The sequence below is a fragment of the Erithacus rubecula genome, assembly GCF_903797595.1.
Source record: "Erithacus rubecula genome assembly, chromosome: 18".
NCBI lineage: Eukaryota > Metazoa > Chordata > Aves > Passeriformes > Muscicapidae > Erithacus > Erithacus rubecula.
The window spans coordinates 7981041-8004965 of NC_136670.1; the positions used below are offsets into that span (position 1 = coordinate 7981041).

At 40.1% G+C, this 23925-nt stretch overlaps 1 protein-coding gene across 1 annotated transcript in view; it reads left to right on the top strand.

Annotated features, from left to right (window-relative positions):
• Positions 1-23925, top strand: part of RTEL1 (regulator of telomere elongation helicase 1) — a 43853-nt gene that overhangs the window by 496 nt on the left and 19432 nt on the right. Inside the window, exons 2-24 of the mRNA XM_079321659.1 lie at positions 1124-1244; positions 2452-2650; positions 3016-3109; positions 4013-4094; positions 4681-4741; positions 4978-5053; positions 5225-5309; positions 6422-6487; positions 7956-8109; positions 8435-8473; positions 9113-9191; positions 9831-9928; positions 10955-11010; positions 13126-13203; positions 14006-14087; positions 17488-17620; positions 17926-18039; positions 19384-19424; positions 20178-20263; positions 20566-20643; positions 21353-21430; positions 22584-22727; positions 23454-23569. Coding sequence (XP_079177785.1) covers positions 1143-1244; positions 2452-2650; positions 3016-3109; positions 4013-4094; positions 4681-4741; positions 4978-5053; positions 5225-5309; positions 6422-6487; positions 7956-8109; positions 8435-8473; positions 9113-9191; positions 9831-9928; positions 10955-11010; positions 13126-13203; positions 14006-14087; positions 17488-17620; positions 17926-18039; positions 19384-19424; positions 20178-20263; positions 20566-20643; positions 21353-21430; positions 22584-22727; positions 23454-23569 — 2141 coding nt within the window. The 5' untranslated portion in view covers positions 1124-1142. The remainder of the gene's footprint in view (positions 1-1123; positions 1245-2451; positions 2651-3015; positions 3110-4012; positions 4095-4680; positions 4742-4977; positions 5054-5224; positions 5310-6421; positions 6488-7955; positions 8110-8434; positions 8474-9112; positions 9192-9830; positions 9929-10954; positions 11011-13125; positions 13204-14005; positions 14088-17487; positions 17621-17925; positions 18040-19383; positions 19425-20177; positions 20264-20565; positions 20644-21352; positions 21431-22583; positions 22728-23453; positions 23570-23925) is intronic.

Here is a 23925-nt window from a genome sequence, read left to right on the forward strand (position 1 = left end):
TGGGACACAGGGATCAGGGACATGGGAACCTTGGGACACAGGGATCTGGGACACGGGAACCCTGGGACACAGGGATCAGGGACTGTGGGGACATGGGAACCCTGGGACACAGGGATCTGGGACACGGGAACCCTGGGACACAGGGATCTGGGACATGGGAACCCTGGGCACAGGGATCAGGGACACGGGAACCCTGGGACACAGGGATCTGGGACTGCAGGGACACGGGAACCCTGGGACACAGGGATCTGGGATACGGGAACCCTGGGACACAGGGATCAGGGACATGGGAACCTTGGGACACAGGGATCTGGGACACGGGAACCCTGGGACACAGGGATCAGGGACTGTGGGGACATGGGAACCCTGGGACACAGGGATCTGGGACACGGGAACCCTGGGACACAGGGATCTGGGACATGGGAACCCTGGGCACAGGGATCAGGGACACGGGAACCCTGGGACACAGGGATCTGGGACTGCAGGGACACGGGAACCCTGGGACACAGGGATCTGGGATACGGGAACCCTGGGACACAGGGATCAGGGACACGGGAACCCTGGGGCACAGGGATCAGGGATACGGGAACCCTGGAGCACAGGGATCAGGGACACGGGAACCCTGGGACACAGGGATCTGGGACATGGGAACCCTGGGGCACAGGGATCAGGGATACGGGAACCCTGGAGCACAGGGATCAGGGACATGGGAACCCTGGGACACAGGGGTCAGGGACTGTGGGGACATGGGAACCCTGGGACACAGGGATCTGGGACATGGGAACCCTGGGGCACAGGGATCTGGGACATGGGAACCCTGGGACACAGGGATCTGGGACATGGGAACCCTGGGCACAGGGATCAGGGACATGGGAACCCTGGGACACAGGGATTTGGGACATGGGAACCCTGGGGCACAGGGATCAGGGACATGGGAACCCTGGGACACAGAGATCTGGGACATGGGAACCTTGGGCACAGGGTTGTTTGGGGCTTGGAGCAGCTGGTCTATGGCAGCTGTCCTTGCCCATGGGAAGGGTTGAATGAGGTGAACTTCCAGGTCTCTTCCAGCCCTATCATGGTGTGATATCACCATGACATCGTGGTCTGCCCTTCCTTGCAGGCACCTCAGGGAAGGAGCCATGCCCAGGATCACTCTGAATGGAATCACAGTGGATTTCCCCTTCCAGCCCTACCCGTGCCAGGAAGCCTACATGGCCAAGGTGCTGGAGTGCCTGCAAAAGGTGTGTGTCTAACTGTGTCATTTCTAAATGTATAGAATGATTTCTCTAAGAAGAGGTTGTCACAATTCAAATTTTCTTTATGTGCTGTGTTTGCTGCCTTTCCAAATCTTCTCTGACTTTTTACTTGCATTTTTTATTTTACTCTGTCTTAATTAAAATCGTGGCTGGCAGGTGGCAGTCAGTAGAAATATAGATGCCTAAATTGGGAAAAGGAAGAAAGACAGTGAAAGTAGTGCTTGTATTCATGCAATCTGTCCTTGGCTGGGTGGGTCTGATGACTATATGGTTTGGGTTGGAAGGGACATTAAAGCTCACCTTGTTCCACCCCTTTCCATGGGCAGGAACATCTTGCACTATCCCAGGTTGCTCCAAGCTCCATCCAACCTGGCTTGGACATTTTCAAAGATGGGGCAGCCACAGCTTCTCTGTGTCAGGGCCTCAGCACCCTCACAGGGAAGAATTTCTTTCTAATCTCCAATATAAAGATTCTCTCTATCAGTAGGAATCTATTTTTCCTTGTCCTGTTACTACGGGTCCTTGTAAAAAGTCCTTTTCCATGTTTCTTGTAGCCCTCTTCAGAAACTGGAAGGCCCCAGTTAGGTTACTCTGAAGTCTTCTGTTCTTCAGGCTGAACAATCCAAATTGTATCAGCCCTTCCTTATAGGAGGGGTTTGGTCTTGTTAATATTTGGACTAGTTGTATAATATTCTGTTTGCTGTGTGAGCGGATAATGAATGTCAAAATAATAAAATGGGGGTTTTTTCACAGTAGTTATCTTTTTTTTCTGGACACACCTTTATGGTCCATGTTCTCCTGAGGGACCAAGCAAGGTTATTGTGTAAACTTTGACTTTCCACCAGGCTCTGCATTGCTCTATTTCACAGTGTCTGCTTGGTGCCTCCTCTCATTGAACTCCAAGTGTTGTGAGCTTATGAGATAAATTCCTTTCATACACTTGAGCTCAGCTGCTGCTTTTTTCTAGTTTTTAGTATATCCATACACTTAAAAATTGTAACATCCCATAGGTATTCCAAGTGCTGACAAAGTTCTCTGCCTAAACTGATAACATGGGATAAAACTTTAATCCTAAAGGAAACCAGCACTCTTGTTATCACTTTCTGGGCTGGTTTTTCGATAACTTCCAGTGCTGCACCAAGACCTGTCCTACTGAACCCCTAAATCCCTCTTTTCTTTCTCTGCAACAAAGAAGGTGAATGGCATTTTGGAGAGCCCCACAGGCACAGGGAAGACCCTCTGCCTGCTGTGTTCCACCCTGGCCTGGCGGGAGCACTTCAAGGACACCATCTCCGCCCGGAAAATCGCGCAGCGCATGAACGGGGTGGAGCTCTTTCCTGACAGACCTGTGTCCTCCTGGGGCACTGCTGCCACAGATGGAGATGTGCCAAGTGAGTACCACCACCTCTGCACTCAGGCATGGCAGTCAACACGTGCTTTTTATCTGTCTTTTGTAATAAATATACAACTGTAATCGTTTCGGAGCTGTTGCTGAAGCACAGTTTCACCGTTTTATGCATTTTCAAGGTGTTTTACAGAGTTTGAATTTTTCTTGGAGTTCATTTAGTTCTTTAGTTTCTTAGAAACTCATTTAGCTCATTTTAGGTATGTGAATAGTTAGATGACAGCATTTCCTGCTGTCTCTGCAAGGCAAACTGTTACCATAGTACCAGCTGGGAAGGAGGCTAAGAATATCCCTAGTTCTCCTTTCTATGCTTATAATGTCTTTCTGCTTTTTTTCTCTTCTATTTGGCAGCTTATTACACTGACATTCCAAAAATAATTTATGCCTCCAGGACTCACTCCCAGCTTACACAAGTCATTAATGAGCTAAAGAACACAGTGTACAGGTGAGTATGATTTAGGGTAGTGTCCTTGTTCAAAGAAAAGGTAGAGAAACCCCTCTGGTGTAGTTATTGTTTGAACTTCTGTGGATCAATGCATAAAAGATGATGTTCAGAGAAAGGTAGTTCCTTTAATGTGCATGTTTAGAACCTCTTTTTCTTTGTTGATGGGTTTGGTTTATTTTAATGCTTCACAGCTTCTCTTCTCTCCTTCAGTCATAGAATTTTCTGCATTTAGTCTGGTTTTGGTTTTTTACTTGACACATTAACTTACAAAATTACCTTTCTTAATTTTCCCTCTATATTTTTCTGGGGGCATTTTTGTGGCAGTAGGAAGCCATTACCAAGTTGAATTCCTCAGGCTTATGTAAACCTATGAAGAACTTTGTGGTTTTGTTATACCAGTGCCAGTCCAGTTTTCAGCTGAGCTCTTTGGACTGGCATAGTCATTTGTTTATGTAGCTATTGAAAAGATACAACCTTTTAATAAGCAAAAAATCCTAAATCATGGTAAATGTTTGTAGTGAATCAGTTCTGTCCTAACCTTGATCTGACCATCACAACCAGCTGGGCAAAGCTTGTAGTGGATGACAGGCCCCAGCTGCCTGGGCTGAGCTGTCATAACAGAACCCAGATTTTGTGGTGGATGGTGTAAATTGCTGCTTGTGACTTCTTGCTGTGAGCTGCTGCTGCTTATTAGCACCCACTGCTGCCAGTAGAGATGCAGTGCCTCAGAGTCCAAGAACACACACATCAGTTACAGACAGACTAATTGACTTGTTCTGGCTCTGACCCTTGCTTTGGGCTCGCCTGTTTCTCCCAAATCTTTCACTTTTGATATATTGAATCTAAGCATGTACAACTCTGTTGTTTTTTGCCTTATTTTAAATGCCAGTTTTGTGTACCCAGGCCAAAGATTTGTGTGCTGGGATCCAGGGAGCAGCTCTGCATCAATCCTGAAGTGAAGCGACAGGAGGGCAACCACATGCAGGTGAGATCAGAGCCTGGAGAGGATGTTCAGGGAGGACATGGAGGCTTTTGTGTCATTTCTGTGCCATTCTTCACTCTGGCATTGTTAAACTACAGGAGGCTGCAGGGAAACACAGTAGTTGTAAATGTGTTTTTAGGAATGTTTAGTTTCTAGTTTTGTGAGTGCAAAATGTAATTCTGAGTCTCTGGTGACATTTTCTATCCAGAGAATTATGTCACTGTGTAGAACATGACAGCTAATAATTTGTAGTTTAGTTTCTGATCTACTATTTATGTGCTTGATGAGAGCAATAACAATTTCAAAACATTCCTTCAGTTATTGATTTAGCTGTTATTTTTACAATATCAAAGATTACTGCTTTGAAAATTATTAATGGTAAAACATAATGCACTTTTCTCTGAGCATGTGAGTGTTCCATGCTGCAAAAAAAGAGCCTGACTTGCAAGGTGAGCAGTGGTTTTATAGCTGAAGACCTGTGATTAGCATTTATTCCTTAGCTAGTGCTGGAACTGATTTCACTCCTTGAGCTGCTTTCAGTGCCTGACAGGCTGTGCTGCTCTGGGCTGAAAGAGGTTTTGTTTTCCAGATCTACATGTGCCGAATGAAAGTGATGGCTCGTGCTTGTCATTTCTATAACAATGTGGAAGGTGAGTGTGGCTCACCTTAACTTCCCCTGGAAGCTAAGCCCTGATTATTGGAGAGGGAGGGATTTGCTGGGCAGCTGGAGAGGTTTGGAAGAGTTGGCAGAATTCAGCTGTGTGTGTTTTTCTCTGTTACTGGCTTTCAAGAATGAAATATTAGTGGATGAGTTTGATCAGGGTAACAATAAATCTTGGTGTCATACCTTTGCCTAAGCTGGTGGTTTTAATGTAATCTTTTACAGAAAAGAGTACAGAGAAAGAACTGATTGAATCAATCATGGATATTGAAGACTTGGTTAAAAATGGAAACAAGCACAGGTGAGTAATTCCCTCTGACCTTCCTTCCCCTGACTTTGCAAATAATGAAAATTGTTTCTCTGTTCACTTTTTTTAATCCATTTGTGTATCATGTGCATGGATGTTGAATGCTTTCTTAATATTTCTGCAAGCATTATAGTCTGTACTGTTTGTTTGTTTTTATTTAAACAGAGCTTGTCCTTATTATCTCTCTCGAAGCCTGAAGCAGCAAGCAGACATTATTTTTATGCCTTACAACTATTTACTAGACTCAAAGGTAACATGTAACTTTGCTTTTAAATATAGTTGTTCTTCTGTTTGTCTTATGTTGGCTTTTAGTGGATAAACAGTGAAGAGTGATGCCTGGCAAGTGAATGCATTATGTATGATTCAAAACTGACCAAATCCCAGTTCAAATTCAGGATTATAGAGGATGCAATTTGAGGCTTTTCTCTGTAAATTCTTTCCTATGATTTAAAAAAATAATGTTTGAGATTTTTCTATATTTGTAGAATTAGCTTTGCAGAATGTGGTGCCATTTTTAGGTGATGTTCACCTCCTGGACATAAATCTTCAGTCACACACTTTGCAGTATTTTTGCAATCTGAGGCATTTTTGTTTCTGCAGCTACTGTGTGATTATCAAAATAAGGAGATTTTCAGTAGAGATTGGATATATCCCTTGGAAATAATTTCTGGCTTTGTGTACAAACAGTTGTAATAAGCTGTCTATATTTCATGGGTAGAAAATGAAACCTTTGAAAACTCTGTTGAGGAAACAAAGGTGATGATATCTTCATGCAACTTGGAGATAATTCATGAATTATAGTAAAAGCCAGATTTCACTCCACTGTTGCAGGAAGACTGAAAGTTTAATCAATTTAAAAAGAAATTTAAAAAATCCCTTTATCGCCAAAAAGAAGTGATGTGGTACTGGAGGGGGTGTTTCTAGAATATCCACTTGCAAAGACAACACAAGCATAAAATTGTAAATACAAGGCAAATCCTATGCTTTACACCCCACTTCTCCCAGATCTCTATTGCCAAAAAGGACTCAAAGTTACTCTAATTAATAGTTAAACTTTCTCCAATTAGTTTAACTAATCCCAATATGGGATGCCTGGGTTTTAAAAAAATAATTACAAATTGTAGCTTCTGTAAGCATTTACATGATACATTTTAGCACCTTCATTTCCAGAGAAACTGATTCTGTGGCTTCTGTAGTGGGCAGCCACAGCCATCACTTGCTGTTTTCTCAAAGGAAAAAATCAGCTCAACTTCAAAATACATGAAAATCCAGAAGTATCTCGTCATCCACTTTCTCAGCCAATCAAATCCATATTTCTCAGTGGCCTTTTTGTTCATTTCCTTGTTCTGCTTTTGTCTTTAGAGCAGGAAATCACACAACTTGGACCTGAAGGGGACTGTGGTGATACTTGATGAAGCTCACAATGTGGTGAGTTGTTCTGATCTGTTACCATTTTTCAATCTGCATCCAAAGTGTAAAACAGACCCTGACCCATTACAAACAGCCTGTAAAATCTCTACTCAGATGTGTGTTGCTGATGTCCATTATCATGAACATTTCTTGTTTCTTTGACTGTTAAATTTTTGTAGTTTAATTAACAGCCCATTGACACTACTGACTTTTTTTTTTTTTACAAAGTGATGGTTTCTTTCTAAAGGCTACATCTCCAGATTTATGAGGTGTTTCCTTTCTTGTGTAAAAAATCATGAAAGACCCATTCTTGAAGCTCAGCTGCATCAGCTCTCCCAGGTGCAGTAGATAGAAAACAGGACTTGTAATATTCCAAGTCCTCACTCACAGAGGATAACAAGAAAAAAATAACAACTGCTGCCTTATGAGTTCTTCCTTTTAGCAGGCTTGAAACTGCAGCTCTTATCCTAAATGATGAAATGCAAAGGAACATTTGAAATATGTCCCTTTCTCTGCCACACGAAGCCACAGTCTTCCAGTGGGATTTCTGCTGAACAGCTGTGGTTTGTTGTCTGAGTGTCTGGTGTCCTTTCAGTAAACAGCCACCCATGTCTGTTCTGCTCCACTAGAGACACTTGCATAGCTGCATCCAGGATTTGCTCCTTTCATCAGAATATCTCTCTTTCCATTGAAAAAATGTGTGGAAATCCTGTTGCAGTTGTTTGGGTTTGGATTTGTTTTTCCCTTTGTAGTGTGCAGGAAGTACTAATAGATGCCTGCATGCAGAAATTAGCCAGAACAGCTTCTTGTTTTGCAATAGCTATCTGATGGTGCTGTCTCTTCCAGGTTAATATGTGGAAATTTAGTGATTGCACTGAAATAAAATTAATTTCTTTCTGATCAGATTGTTTATACATGTAGCTCGCTCAGCTTTTTTTTTTTTTTTTTTTTTTTTTTTTTTCTTTATAACTCATTTCTTCATAGCTATTACAGTCAAATAATTGTGTAGGTCAGGCCTTATTATTTAGTGTCATTCCTCAGGGGAAATGATCCTTTTTTGTGAATGAAAACTTATGGCAAAGCAATATGTGATTTAATTTTCAAAGTCAGAGAAAGTTTTGTCGTTCTTACTAATCTTGAGTGTTTAAACCATTGCTACTTTTAAAATAGAAAGTATAGAAATAGTTTTTTTGAAGAACAAACCAATTCTCTAAGTAAAAAAAATTCCTGTTTGAACATCAAAATTACTGTCTGTACTCTCTAGAATGCTCATAATGTGGAAGGGGCAAAATCTGGTCTACATTTCAGAAATAATGGTGCTTACTAACAGTCAGAATCTTCAGGTGTTTATAAAATATCCTCTGGCCTGAGCTGGAGATGAAAAATGAAGTCAAGCCTGGTCATCTGCACTCCTTCATGTCTGAAGCTGCCTGAACAAACAGCACACAGAGTGGTCAGAATAATTCTTCTATTCCTTATATTTTAGGAGAAGTTGTGTGAAGAGTCCTCTTCTTTTGATTTGACTCCCTATGATTTGGCTTCAGCAGTGGATGCAATAAATGTTGTCCTGGAGGAACAAGCCAAAGTGGTTCAACAGAATGAAATCAATGCTGAATTTAACATGGAGTTGGCCAGTTCAGGTGTGTTGATAGTGACACATCATTGTTTCCCTGGGATTATAAACTACCAAGAACTAGAAAATAACTTTATGGAAAGTTTCTGGGAAATTTACTCTCTCGTTAGTAAATAAATTGTTGTTAATTAGTAATTGTTGCCAGACACTGGAAGATTTGATCAAACCAATGTGACATATGGGGTTATGAAAGAGAGCAGTGAGGGGAGCTCAAAAAATACCTTTCCATGCACACAATTCTAACCTTCATAGCCATAATTTCTAGAAAGACATAAAGAAACTGGGAATGAAATAGGGGTGAAACAACCTGAGATCTTTACTGTTTTCAACAGGACTGAACATGGAACTGGAAGATATAGCAAAGATCAAGAGTAAGTTTATTTTTTGTGTTGTTAAAAATTGTTGTTGAAACAGTTTCAAAAGGTCAGCAATTATTAATCAAATTAATGTAGCTTTGCCATATACATTACTTATAACTGAGACATTCATAGAGGCTTAAGTTGTTTGGCTTTTCCCAAGAACTTTTGGGAATGTTTAGTTAGTTTTTTCCCAAGAAGAGAGATTTGGCAGATTAAAGTGTCTTTTCCTTCTTTGTTAGAAGTTCCCATGTTTTCTAATCTTTTTGCTGTGCTGAAATTGCATCAGTTGCATGATTCTGCTGTTAGAACCTGAAGTTAACAGCAAAAGCTTGAGACATCTCATATATACAAACATTTCCAAGAACAACTTTCCTTGTCTGCAAAGAAGAGTTTGACTATTAATTGTTGACTTCAGTTTCATCTAGCACTTGAGGTCATGGAAGGTCTTAGAGTTGAATCTGAATATTTAAAGTTGATATCCAGGAAACTGTCTTTAATAATTTGGGTTTGTTTACAGAGTTGACAGGACAGCTGGGCTACTCTCTTTTGTAACAGCCTTTGTAATAAAGTACATTTGAAAAAGTTACTTAGGTGTGTCCCAGACGTGACTTTCTGTGCATTTTAATGTTTTTCCTTTTAATTTTCCTAAAGAAATTCTTCTTCAGCTTGAGAGTGCTATTGATGCAGTGGAGCTGCCAGCAAATGGAAGTGGAGTCACCAAAGAGGGAAGGTAAATTTCTTCTCATTAATGTGTTGAAATGTTTAAAAGTACAGCAGATTTGAGGTGGGTCAGCTGTTGGGGTTATAGCTCTATTCTAGTTTCTGGGAATAGTATTTATTCAAGGTTTTGGTTTTCCTTAAATCCCCTATTTGTATAATCACTGTTTTTGGAGGAACTTCCTTTTTTAGTGTTTCAAGGGTGGAAAATCCTCTGCTTGGGTTTCTTGAGCTGGAAGAAGCTCCTCACTGCTTTTTTCAATTTTGTGTCATGGTTCAAGCAGAGGTACCAGTGCTGCAGTGATGTGTCTGAGGTACCTCTGAGCTCTGGAATCCCATTTCTAAACTGGTGCCTCTTGTACATGGTAAAAAAAATCATGGAAATTGCATGCCAGTCTGCTTCTAAATTAGTAATGGGTTGTATGTTGAAGAGGAATGATGGAAAAAAGAGAATGGTCTGTGTACTTTCTGTCATGGCAGTATTGTGTACTGTAAGCAGTTACTTTTATTCTTGTAAATTTTTCATTCTCATGGACACAGAAACATGTTTTTCTACCCTTTGGTGAAATTATTCTGAAAAAGTAACATTATTTGTGCCTGTTTGATTCCTTACAGTGTTTACCCATTTCTGTTTTTTCTTTGGAAATTGCAGCTACATCTTTGATCTGTTTGCAGAGGCTCAAATAACATTGCAGACCAAATCCTCCCTCTTGGAGTCACTGGAGCAGATTTTACAATTTCTTACAGGCCGTAAGTGCATGAACTTTTTTGCTGTTTTACTCCAACTTTCCTCTTTAGTGGAAGTAACTAGAAATTTGTGTTGTTAGGGGAGACAATCAAATGGTAAAGTTTTCTATAAGCTAAAATCTGACCTTAAAGACTTGTATCTCTTTATTAAGACTTGCAGAGTCCTCTGCTGGGAAACATATTTTATGTCTGGTCATATAACTGAAGTAATGCTGGGAACCACCTTGTGTCCAGACATGAGTGTGTGCCCATGTGTGGGTCCATCCACTGAGGATTTTTGCACAGACCACATCCAAAACCACTTGGATTGTGGTGTGAACCTTGCTGACATTTTGCTGATGGTACTTCTAGTGTCTTGAGTTTTCCCTTGATCCTGAAGTTAAAAAACAGGAATGCAGAGAATCATATGATATGGGATTGGTTTTTTTTTTCCTTAACAAGCTTCTGTTCTAATTTTTGTCAGCATCTTGTTCTTAAATTGCTTTCTATAATGAAAATTTTTCAAGTTCTACATGTGTTAAGAAGATTATTTAGCTCTTACCAGCAGACTCTTGAGAAAAAAAACATTGAAGGGAGTAGAATACAGACTGTCAGTTCTGCAAGGGCATCCTTGGATGACACATCCACCATTCCATTTTTTCTTTGCCCAGCACCTTTCTCCTTTTAGCCATTTACATTCTGGACTGATAAGTGCATCTGTTGATCATTTCTGCTGCAAAATCCCCACCATCAGTGTATTTCGTATGTTCTTTTAACTGCTTCTCTACTTGCTGCTTTGATTAGCTCCTTTCCTATTTTTATTGCAGAAATTTTCTGGGGTGACAGCTTCCCAGTGTGTCAGACAAGGAATGACAGTTTTATATTTCTTTTTGCATCTTGAATAATAATGAAAAACCTGAAATAAAGTATTTGTTTCAGAAAATATTTTCAAGTTGTATTCAGAGTGCTGAGCTGTTCAGATAAGGTGTGGCTATACACAAGAGGATGTATATTTGTGTTTTAAGAGTTATCTTGGGTTGCTCTCTCCAGGTACTGGAATATTTATCAATACATCTGGATTGCATAAGGTCTCAGATATTATCCAGGTAAATATTTAATGCTTCCTCTATAAATGTCTGAAGGATAGAAGAGTTGGTTTAAAAGATGTGGAAAGATATTGGATCAGTTTTATTCATGTTGGGATGTACACTTGTGCAGTGGTGCAAGTTTGTAATTTTTGAGGAGAAAGCTGCTGCCTGATGGGATGGATTAATCTGATTTTTACCCAGGTTGTTCTTTTGTAGTTCTGGTCTCCCTTTTTGGAGATGCTGAATTTTTGGCTGGGCTTAGCATCCACCAGGTGGAGCTGGGTCATTGAACTTATTTGCAGCAGTGTTTGGGAATAGGAGATCTTCTCACGAAATAACAAGAGAGGCTAAGGAAAAAAAACAAAAAAACCCATAATTTAACAGTATTTTTTCATTTAGTTATTAACTTATGAGATGTCTAAAACAAAAATCTTTTCAGTTCCATAGGAACTGAATGTGATACTTGTGGATATCCACATAATGCTGTCAGTCATCTCCCTCTTGGGCACTTCCAAAACTTTGATTAGGAAAATCCCAAGCCCCATAAAATTCAGAGGTGCAGTGGTCTGTCCAATATATGTGTGCAAAAAGGCACCAGAGATTAACACCCCATTTAAAACTAAAGATGAAAAATACATTCAAAGCTTGCAGATCTGTGTGATAAAGACAAGTTTCCTGGGTGTGTTCTGAATTATCCTGGCAGGTTTGCAACACTGAACTCTGAATGAATGGGTGTTTGTGAGGGTTTGCATTCACAGGGGATTTCATTTTTCTAGCAGTAGTTAAATAAAGCCTTCATGTGTGTTCCAGTACAATAGCAGGGATTTGTGTACACTGGCAGCAAATGGTTTGTACTGGGAGATATTGCTGTTCTGAGGGAAGGTCAGGTGAGCCTAATTTAAATTAGTTTCTCAGGGTTTCAAAGCTGAGAGATGAGAAAATTCAGAAGTAGCAGCCAAATCCCCTGATCCCAGAGGACTGTTGTTCAAGATTGGGAATAATTGTGTGTGCTCTTTTGGGCTGTGGGTAGATAAAAGGAGATTTGAGTTTGGAGGAGAAAGCTCAGATCCCTTTTCTGCTGCTGGGGACATGCACGTGGACAGAGACTGCAAAGGGGGATAGTTTGCTGTCTTGGGATGGGTGTGACTAGGACAGAGCTTTTGTTGGGTAAACAATGTTTGCTTCTTGCCTTTAAGTATTAATTTATCACCAGCTTGTTTTAATTAATAGTAATTTTTTTTTCTTTTCAAAGAACATTTAACAAAATCTCTTTTGTACACCCTATCTTTGGCTATTTTTCAGAAGTAAATATTTCCAGGAATTGTACTTTTTTTGTTTTTAGTTGCTGGGGAACATCTTGTAACTAGCTGATACTCTTATGAGCTTGGGTAATTCCTATCAATGTCTGGACAAATTTTGTTTAGAAAAATTGACAGAGTTGTAAATATTTGAGAACCACAGCTGTTTTCACTGAAGTTTCACTGGGATGTGTTATGTTTGCAAGAGCATCATCTGTAGTCATGAGACATCACATACAGGAAAGGGGGAAAAGTTTAATTTAATATATAGATAATTAGATACGATTGCTACTTGGTTGTTTTTCTAAGCAGAGTGTTATTGGCAGAGGGCCCACAGATGAAATTTTAAACAGAAGGAACTCAAAAAGTTCTTCTATGCTTGGTTGTAACTGTTCTCACAAGAGTGTTTGTTTATCCACAACCAGAGTCATGAAAGTGTGAATAATAACATTGTCATTTGTCCAGTTTGAGTATATTTAGATACTGACTTGTAGTTTTTGGAACAATGAGAGCACCACATGGGTAGCAGGAATCACCCCAAAGAACCATATTTATTCAAGGTTCTCTTCTTATTTGATTACAAGAATAAGGAAATAAATTGAAGGTTATTGCAGCAGTGACTTTAGTAGAGATTCTTCTCAATGCAAAGATACATTAGGGATTTACTGGAAGCAAAAGGTGGTGGAGTTCCCATCCCTGGGGGTGTTCAAGGAATGCCTGGACATGGCACTCAGTGCTCTGGGCTGGGGACAAGGTGGGGAGCAGTCACACTTTGGACTTGGAGGTCATTTCCAACCTAAATAATTCTGTGGTTCTGTTTCCCTCCATTTTCCAGACAGTGTTCAGCATTGATCCCCCAGAAGGAGTCACAACAGGGTACCTGCCACGTCAGGCAGTATCTAAATACTACAAGGTAGGGGAGGCTTTGTGTGCTGCACTTTTCCTCACAGCATTTAATGTCTGTGCTTTGTGTGTCTGAGACTTGGAAGGGTGTGGGTAGTATTGCAAGTGATGTTGATTACAGGGAGAAAAAAGGAAGACACAGCAACCAAAAAAAAGGAGCTGTATTTAATTTATATTCTGAAGAGAAACACAATTTTTAAAGGAACTTGTAAATTAAATTATCAAAGTGCAGCAAATGGGAATTTCTGAAAAATTTTTATATTGGATATTAAGCAAGAATTAACGTGTTCTTCCAATAATGTGTTTTTAGTTTAGCCCAGTGCTGAACCACTAAAGCTCCTCTCTGAAATTATTTTCATTTGTCTGAAGTTTGGAATTATGGGATATGTCATTCCAATGAATTTTAGGACCAGATCTTTTTCTACATATCATATTAATACTTGGTACTATTTTTGTTGCCAAATGACTCAAATCTTTCCACCACAATAGTGTTCTACATTTAATCTGTGTGGTTTATGCTGGTGGAAATACCCAAATAATTGGGCTCTTGGTCTCTGCTCAGGTCAGCCCATGAAAAGCTGCTTCCATCATCTGACTCAAAAATGGCTGGTTGGATGGTGATGCACTTTTTTGCTTCTTTGTTATGAAATATTGGAAGCAAAATAGAAAAGAGATGGGAAATTATAGAACTTTAGTAACACTTTAAAAGTGACACTAATTGCATTAATTACTCTTAATGTGGGCCAGGTTGTTTTGAGGGATGAAGTTTCTCTCTGCAGCCATTGCTAGAAATGTTTGTTGCTTTCCTTCAGGTTCATATTCATTTGGATAATAGTAATCAGAAAAAGAAACAAAGGACAGATCTCTGGAATTCATCATCTTCAAAAAGACAAGGTACAGGACTTCTCTTGGGGAGGTTCATGCAAAAGCTGGATTGAAAACTCCTCAGGAAGGGTGGGTTAGTGGAAGAGATAAAGAAAACTGTCCCTGGCTTTAACAGCTGGCCCATTAGCAGAGGATGTCCCCCCAGAGTAATGAGGGATGGCTCTTGGAAGAGCTGAGGAACACTGCTCCACCTGGTTTCAGCAGGTGGTGATAGAATCCATACTGCTGCTTTCATCTTGCATTGCAGCCTTAGACAGCTGGGGACAAGCTTTTCACTTTTATGGTTATTTCTGAAGGGGAGGTGACACTTGCTATGTCAATATAAAATTTTTTGTACCATTGTTGTTTTGTGCACTGCTGGAGTTCTTTTAGGGCAATGATTCTGGTGAAAGAAGATCTTCTCCATTATGAGGTTGTTGTTTGTATCAGTGTAGAGAAAATGTTCAGAGCAGCCAGGAATGGGAAATTCTTCTCCAACCCTCAGGTTGATACCAATGTTCATGACATGTTCTGTTCTCCTCCTACCAGCTGGATTTCTCTGTATGTCTGTGAGTTAAACACAGAATTGATATAAATAAGGCTGTAACTGCCTTTAACAAGAAGGGGATTCAGGTACAGTTATGATGGGAAAAATACTTGTCAAAGGTTCTATAAGGGTAAATTCCATGGAAGTTCTCATTGTTGAATGGTTCAGGCTGTGGAGGTGTTGCAGTTTGTTACAGCTCATTTGGGCTCTGTAGGGAAGGTTCATGTGCTGTGCAAGAGGTCGGGTCCAGATCATGTGAGTCTTAGGCAGAAAATGCTGTGGGGCATGTTTACCTCCTCTGGGATGACCTGCTTTGCCAAACTTCCTGCTTGGAGCAACTTGCTGAATTCTTCAGCGTGTGTTGCCAGTTCTTGATAGTTTCAGCTTCACCTATTCTTCCCAGTTCAGCTGGGGATTCATGCTGTCCTTGTCTCTCTCCTCCCACCTGTTTTGTTCATTATGCTCTGCAGAACCCAGGATCTGGAATTACCTCAGTATATCCATTCTTCAAAACTATATTTTTAGAAGAAAAGAAACTTGGCTTCTGAATCTAAGGCTTGTGCTAATGCTCCTATAAAGCAGCACCAAGCTTGGCTTTGTTGGACTGCAGCTTTCATTTTTTCTGATTTTTTAAAATTTATTTTTTAAATAATCAGGTTGAAAACAAAACATTTTCAATTAGAAAAGACAGATGCAGATCCCTTTACCTAAGCCTTCTTAACACAGCACTCTTCAGGGATTTTTGTAAATACTTTGCCTCATAAGTATCTACTTAATTACTCCATTAAGTGCTCATGAATATGTATCTGTTTCATGGAAGTTCTTCTTTTAAGAACAAAAGTAAAAGTTTTCAAAGAATGAATTTCCAAGAATTTACTGGATTTGCACATAATATCTCCTTAAACATTTCCACGAAGTTAGTGCTGTTTTGTAATCTGCAAATGTTATTTTCCTGAGACATTGCTTAATTGGAATTTTGAGATACAGGAAATAATTCTGAGTAGATTTGGTTAAAGATGGGTGCAGGAAGAGGCTAATGCAAACACTTTCAGGTTAATTGCTCTGCTTGGAGGATTTATACACAGAAATACAAAGCAGTGAGAGAATTTTGTGATTCCGTAGATGGGTTTTCTGATATATTTGTTTTTCAAATAAAAAGAGTATTTGCAAGTACCTGTGTAATGCACTTGAGTATGCTAAGACTTGTGTTTTATGTAAGCCTAGCAGAGGCCAAACATGATAGATTGAGTCTCTGGTTTCCTGTAGTGATACAGCAAATGGTATAGAAATAATTCAAGCATTTAAGAACAGCAGTTTTCCAGGGATTTTTTGGAATTTATCCAGTCAAACATCATTCTCTGCAAAGTAATTGGTGTTGAGAAGGGGCATAGCTTGGGACAGCTGATGAGATTCCTGCCTGAGTCATCTGGGAACAGATGCTGTTTATGTCAACAATATTGGACTGTTGTAGTTTAGCATTTAGTTAAAATGCTTTTATTAATGGTTTGCTTTAAATCATCATGTAAACTATTAGCAAGCCTTTTCTTCTTGCATTAGCTGTCCTTTGTACCAGCAAAGGAATAGAAAAAGCTGCTGCAGAGATCAGCTTTGTTTAACATCCAACACTTCCTGCTGGTGAATGGGACCTTGAAAATGGATTTATTGTTGTTAAGCTTAAAGACATAATTGCAGCACACCAGGCTAAAAATGTGCAGCAGTCCCAGCTTGTCCAGGAGCTGGGAACTGGTCCCTGGCAGTTTTAATGCTGAATTGTGTGGAAATGTGTTTCCTGCTGAGCACTGGAGGAGCAGACATGAGGGGTTGGTGTCCTTTTCCAGCCCATCCCATATCAGCCCAGTTTGGTTTTGTTCTGGAATTTCTTGGGTTCCTGGCTGAGTGACTTGGTTCTAGTCTGTAGATTCTCACTGGCCTGTCCATACACAGATTCAAACTAATTTGCACCAATTGTTGGTGTGAGTTAGAAAGATACAGAATTTGCTGAATTTTGGAATGTGAGTCTTCTAGAATTTGGGCATTGTTTGGATGTGTTTGTCTCAATGAGATGGAAGGGTAAAATTTTAGTTAAGAGCAAATGTTCACTCATCATTTAAAGCAGTAAGTGACTCACTGGGCAAATATTAATGGGGATTTCCTGAAAACGTCAGTTTTTTCTTTCAGAAATGAAGGCATTGATTGAGATGTGTAAATTAAAAAAAATGCACATGATACTTAGATGAGAGGTATTTATTTTCATGACTGAAACTAATCACGTAAAGCAGAATCAGAAAGAGAAACAAAAGGTGCTGTTTCATTTGGCTGCTCTTGTTCTTGACGTGGGTATTGTTTTCATTCCTTTGTGCCTGTGTGTCTGAGAAGCTGATGCAGTTTTCAACACACTTGAGCTGAGCAATGGAAAAATGACTGATGCAATTTATTTATGGTTCTTAACATTCTGTTGATAAATTTTGTATTTTCAGTCATGCACTAAAATACATAACTCTGTATGTATTATATGTCACCACATCCCACAAAAGATTTGAGCAGAAATTGAAATATCTGAGAGTTGACTCTGGGGAAAGTGGGAAGTTTAGGTGAAAGTTTGATAACCTATAGAGATAAATAGGAAATTCCTCATAGACAAGGAGTCCTTTTTTTCAAGCAAGTGAAAGTGGACATACTTTCTTATTAGATGATGAGGGAGGAATGATGTTTTAATTAACAGTCATTAAATCTGGGAAGAACCAAAGCATACATCTGGAATTTTAACTTTGGATGCTGTCTGGTTTATTCTCAGAAGTTTGGGTGCAATGTGCCAAATTCTGGTCATAGTTTAGTTTTTCCATTTTGACTGACTTCTTAGTGTTTTCTCTTTATTAAATGCAGGGAAGACTTTAAGCTATTGGTGTTTCAGCCCTGGGTACAGCATGCACGAGCTCGTTCGACAGGGAGTCAGGACAATCATCCTCACCAGTGGGACACTCTCCCCCCTCTCTTCATTTACCATGGAAATGCAGATGTGAGTACCTGGATGTGGGAACACATTCCTGAAGTGAACATACTGCTCTCATGGATTTAGATATTGTCTCAGCATTTTAAAGTGTTCTGCTTGCCCAGAGAAGCTGTGGCTGCCCCATCCTTGGAAGGCCAGGCTGGATGGGGTTTGGAGCACCCTGGGATAGTGGAAGGTGTCCCTGCCCATGGCAGAAGTGTGGAATGAAATGAGATTAAAGGTTCCTTCCAGCCAAACCATTCTGTGGTTCTGGAACTGGTAGGGAATCATATACTGAGTATGACTGTGATCTTCCTTTTTTTTTTCTCCAGCCCTTTTCCTGTTTGCCTGGAGAATCCTCATGTTATTGATAAACACCAGCTCTGGGTTGGGATCATTCCAAAGGGGCCTGATGGAACTGTGCTTACTTCCACCTATGAAAGAAGGTAATGAAATTCCATGTGCAATCCTGCTTTGAAGTTTTGGGTTCCAAGTTTTGGGTCCTGTTAACAGGAGTATGCTAGTTAAGTAAGGGATCTCTAGTGGTTTTCTTGGATAAATGCTGAATAACAACACCCTTTAACCACTCCTACTGAAAATTTAGCACTGGAGGTCTGGAAGGGATCAGGTACCAAGGCACTGATAGTCCTTGATGGCCCTGACCAGCCTCAGCTGGGACCTGCAGCCACAGCCATCCCCCAGGAGCTGCACTAAACCCCATCCAATTTTTTTTTTCTGAAGGCTTAATTGACTTGAAACATGAGTGGCCTTTGCAATAACTATTTTTATATTTAAAGCTTCTCACTGTCCCCAGCCTCTCTTTCACTTCTGGGTTGTCTACTTCAGGAAAACATGTCCAAATGTTTCTCAAGCTTTTCTTCATAATTTTTCTTGCTCATGTGGTCTTTGTCTATCTATTGTTCAGAGTTGGCAGTGCTTCTGCTGCCAGCAAAGGCCAAATATTCCATAGAACTGGAAAGGGACTCAGCAATTGTAATGGGTTTTTACAGAAAAGTTGTAACTGGAAAACCCTCAGACTGGATTTCTCATTTTCAGTAGTTTTAATGTGCCATTTCAGTGTATTTCTGTTGAAGATACTATCTTTTAAAGAAGGAGGGTTGGGGATTCCACCCCTCCAAGGCTTTAGAACACGGGGATTTTTTTTGAAGAAAAGGGATTCACTGTGTTTAAACAACATCTGTGCTGATACTGGTATTTGTAGGTCATATAAAGTATATATGTTAGGTTTTTTCCCTGCATATATAAATTTTCTGGGAAAACTGTACACAAAACTACAGGGCACTAAAAAGAAAGGAACATAAAGGTATGAGAGAACAGGGGAATTTTCAGTCAGGTGTGGAAGAACATAAATATGGCTCATTGGAGAGCAGGACTTCTTCAGCCAAAGAAAGTGATTTACTAAATAATAACCATAGTAACAGAACTCACCCTTTTTGCCCTGCAGCAGCACCACACCTAATTCATCAGGCTTGGCAGACTTTTCTGGCAGAACTCTCACATGTGTGTTGTTACTCACATGGTTGCCCATTTCTACCTACATTTTGAAGTATTGAAGCTTAGATCACCTTCAGAGCTATTAATAAGAATATTTCATAGTATCAGTAAAATGTAGTCAAGGTATTATTATTTCCTGCCCTTGGTGTGTGCTTGTCACAGGAGGGAGAACAAGTGGGAGTCTGGAGATGCTATTTTAAATGAATATGGATAGTGTGGATAAACAGCATAGAAAAGGAAATGCAATGATGTTATTTGTTTTTTCTTCTTTGTAGGTTTTCAGAGGATTATTTATCTTCTCTGGGAAAAACAATTGGTAAGTGAAGTGTGTGGGTTTCAAAAATGGATTAATGCCCAGGATTTTTGGAAATCTGGAAAGGGCAATGCTGAAGAAGTTGCAGTAAGAGAAAGGAGAAGGATTGCAGTGCATATCTTGCTGCTGTCTGTTTTTTCTGTGTTTCTGCTTGCTCAAGGCAGCTGACTGCTGTAATAGCACACAAAATTGAGTCCCTGGCTTCATATTTCCAAGTCTGAACTTAATTTTTTTTTGTCAGGAGTTTGTGTTTGGGTCAAAAATGTGGTTCCTAAGCACAGTCAGAAAGTGGCTCAAACTAGGAAATCAATAGCAGCCAAAGCTGAGCAGAGCAATTGAGGATCACAGGAAATCAGTGCAATTTTCTTGGTGAAATTTTAAACTATGTCAAGCCTGTCTGAAGTCAGCATTTATTGGTTTGGTAATGTTCTAAAAGTATAATAGAATTACAAGGTCATAACACATAAGGACAGAATAAAAGAAGAGCATTTGTATAGCTGGCTAACATGATTGCAAAGAATCTGTTAAATCTAGAAATGCTTGAAGAGGAAATGAAAGCTGGTTTGGCTTCTGTGTTAAAGCTTACACCTTGCCAAGATTATCAAGTGATTTTAAGAAAGTAAACAACTTCTAATACACAATCACTCACATCAAGAAAGTAGAAAATCTTCAAAGTAGCTGTTGTTTTTCCTCAGTCCATGTTCTCCATGCCAGGATGAAAATGCTCTCAGCTCCACACTTGTCTTATTCCCACAGGTAACCTGGTGCGAGTTGTGCCACATGGGCTGTTGGTGTTCTTCCCATCCTATCCTGTCATGGATAAGAGCCTGGAATATTGGAGAGTATGTTCATTACTCTGCCTTCATTAGGTAGTTTGGATACATGGATCAGGCAGCCTGTAGTTATTCCATTTAACCATGTTAATTAAAGACCTTCTAGTGGAAGATGTCACTGCTCTGGGGTGCACCAGCTGCAAGTCCTCACTGTCAGTGCTCTTAGGGGGCTGCATGCTTCTGCTTCCATCTCTTGCTGTGTTTGGCAAGAGAGGAACAGGCTGTGCTGGGGAAGTGTAGTGACCTTTTCTGAGCATTTCTGTTCTTGTGGTGTGAGCTCACTTGGCATTTCTGACTTGTCTTTCTAACAGGAGCATGATTTTGCCAGAAGAATAGAAGAAGTGAAGCCGATGTTTGTGGAACCCAGGAACAAAGGAAGCTTTTCAGAGGTTGATTATTTGTATTACATACCTCTGTCATTTTCAGAAACTGTTTCTGTGTTTAATGGTCTGCTCTAAGGTGTGTTTGGGTGTGAAACATCCCAGTTTTTGGCCTAGGGTGGAAGTAAAACTGAGTACTTCTTTGAAGTGTAGTTTTCCTGTGCATCCTTCCTTTCCTCTCTTGTCTGGCCATGCAGGGTTTAGTCTTCATTTAAATCTGGTGATGAAACAGCAGCTAACATACACAAGTGGTGAGTAATCACTTGGTAGAAAGCTGTCACTTCAGTAGTCAGCATTTGTGAATGTTCTGCAGGACTTTTCCTCCCAGCTTATCCTGCTTTGGATGTTAAAGAATTACGTAGTGCCATCCTGTTTATTTATAAATTTATGACATCCATTTTATTTGCTTCTTAGTATAATTAATATCTGAGATTTGCTTTCCTGTTTTGTGTTTTACTTAAAAATCTGTAGAAATGCCTGATGGTCCATCTTCTCATCAGAAGTATCTGAATTTTTTTATGCTTACCCAGATGTGTTCTGGATATCAGAGTGATATAAGGATTTTGCTGAGAAAATGGCTTCTCACATTTGCAATTAGCAAAAAGTAAAGACAATTATACTAAGCTAAATTAATCACAGTTTAGATCTTAATGTACAGGTCAAATTTAATTTGTACAGGATAATACCATTCTTCCTCTTCAACTTGTTGGTATTTTAGGTTATTGATGCCTACTATGATAAAGTCACCTGTCCCAAGTCCAATGGAGCTGCATTTTTGGCAGTGTGTCGAGGCAAGGTAATATAACTGAGAATTTGTTTCATCTGAGATCAGATTATCTAATTGATAGAAAAAGACCCTTCATTTTGGATTTCAATTAATTTCTGTTATTTGACTGTAATTATATCTGGGAAAGAAACAAGATGCTTTGAAGCTTTTTCAAAATTAGGTAACATTTCTGTATGATTCACTCCTGTTTTTGTTAAAAGGACAACACATTTTGATTTCTCTGAAGTGGATGGACATTACACTTGTATTTTATGTTGGCTGCTTTATGAAAACGTAACCCATTAGATGGAGAACTGTAATGAAACAAGTTAAAACAATACTGCTACAAATCAAACAATGCTAAGCTTTAAAACTCTTGTTTTATTAATTTCATATTCTCTGGATACATTTGATGGCCTCTCCTTTGTGTCCTCCAGTGCTGGTAAATTGACTTATGTCAGTGGAAATATTTGTGAAATTACTCTAAGAGCCTTTTTGCTGCTGTTTACTGTCTACCAGGAGAAGATCCAACTTCTTTTGAAAGTTTGGTCCCAGTCTCCAAAGAGGCTGTTGGAATGAAGAAAAGACATAGCTCTGTCAAGTTTCATTACTGAGATTTGGAAAACTGATTCAGCTGAAAAACAGAAGAGCTTTTTTTTTTTCCCTTAATTTTTTTTCAATCTGTTCAACTTCATTAGTTTCACAAAGTGATTTGCCAGCACAGTGAGTGTGTACAGGGGACATGAGTGACAAATACTTGATGGGATGTCAACAGCACAGCTGCTGGACATGGCACTATGGTCTGGTGGATCTGATGGCTTTCTGTTGTTGCTTTGAAATGATTCTGTTAATTTTTATTGTCAGAAAATGTGTTATGTCTTGTCAACAACTCAGGATTTTGGAAGGTTTAAACAAAGGTGTTGACAAGTTCTCAATGCAGCTGTTCTTATCCAGGAACAAGACAGCCATTAAGAGGGTTGGCTGAGCTGTTCTTTGGCAGAGGAAAAAGCCAAGTTTAAACTCCTGGTAATAAAAGAAAAAAAAACCCTCGAGTTGAAACTGTTCATTGAAACTATTGATAAACTGCACTTGGCCAAGGAATTAATTGAATGGAGAAAAAGGCCAGCAGCTACTGAAATATCACTTCAAACCCTGTTGATGAAGGAAAACTCTGTCCCTGCAGGCCAGTGAAGGCTTGGACTTTGCAGACATAAATGGACGAGGAGTCATCATTACTGGGCTTCCATTTCCCCCTCGTATGGAGCCCAGAGTCATTTTAAAGATGCAATTCCTGGATGAGATGAGAAGAAGTGGTGCAGGTGCACAGGTAAGACTGGGCAGCTTCTCTCTCTTGGCTGTTTGCATGTTTGTGTCCTTGGTTCTCCCTCTTGTCCCTGTGGGTTTTAAATTTTGTTGTCTTCTCAGCCTTGTGGGACCACAAATATCAAAAATTCAAACAGCCTTGGGAATTTGTCACAAATAGAGCCACATTTTTTTAGTAGCCTTGAGGGGTCCAAATTCTGGCAGAGTCTTAGATATAGGCCCCAAAAATGGATGTAATTAAATTTTAAGTCAAAATCTTGGTATGCTTGTTATCCATCCCTCTTTCTGAGGGTTGTATTTCATCCAGAGAGAGTGTGGGCAAGAAGAACGGCCTGTGCTGGTTTGGGAATTGTTTTGGAAGTGTAGTTGTGTGTGTAGGGGTGTTTGGGTTTGGCATCCTGTTGCTTCAGGCACAAGAATGAATGATGTTGCAATTTAGTCTGTTCTGCAGGTCTTAAAGAATATGCTGAGTGTGTTGTACTGAGTGCACCATATAGGAAATAGCCTCTCCAGCTGGACATTGCTACTTGAGTTTTCTGTGCTCTGTAGATCAGGTGTGACTTTTGAGTCCACCTGTGTTTGGTTTCCTCAGCTCTTAGACATTTATCAGTACATCTGGTTGATACTATCCAACACCTATTCCGTGACTGTAAAGAAATAGTGCCTGTGTGGCACAGAGAATCCATTTCAGCTGGTAAATGGTGTCACTTCTTCCCCCTGGCTCTGGCAGTGCCTGTCTGGGCGTGAGTGGTACAGCCAGCAGGCGTCCCGGGCTGTCAACCAGGCCATCGGCCGCGTCATCCGGCACCGCCAGGACTACGGGGCCATCTTCCTGTGTGACCACAGGTGAGCCTGCCTCAGGAACCACGCTGCTTGGGCTTGGAGGGAACCTTAAAGCTCATCTCCAATCTCAAATCTCAATCCCCTGCCTTCCAACCTTCCACCACAGCAGGTTGCTCCAAGCCCCGTCCAACCTGGCCTTGAGCACTTGCAGGGATGGGGCGTCAACAACATCAACAGCTTTATGTACCAACAAAGGTGTTGTTATTTTGAATATGAATGTGCTGATGTTGGTGTTTGGAAAAGGCTACAGTTCATAATAATAAAATTAATTTATATAACAAATTACATAAATATTGCCCTCCTTCAAGAAAGTAACTGGATTGTTATCTTCTTCTCCCCCAGCTGTGTGGTCTTGCAGC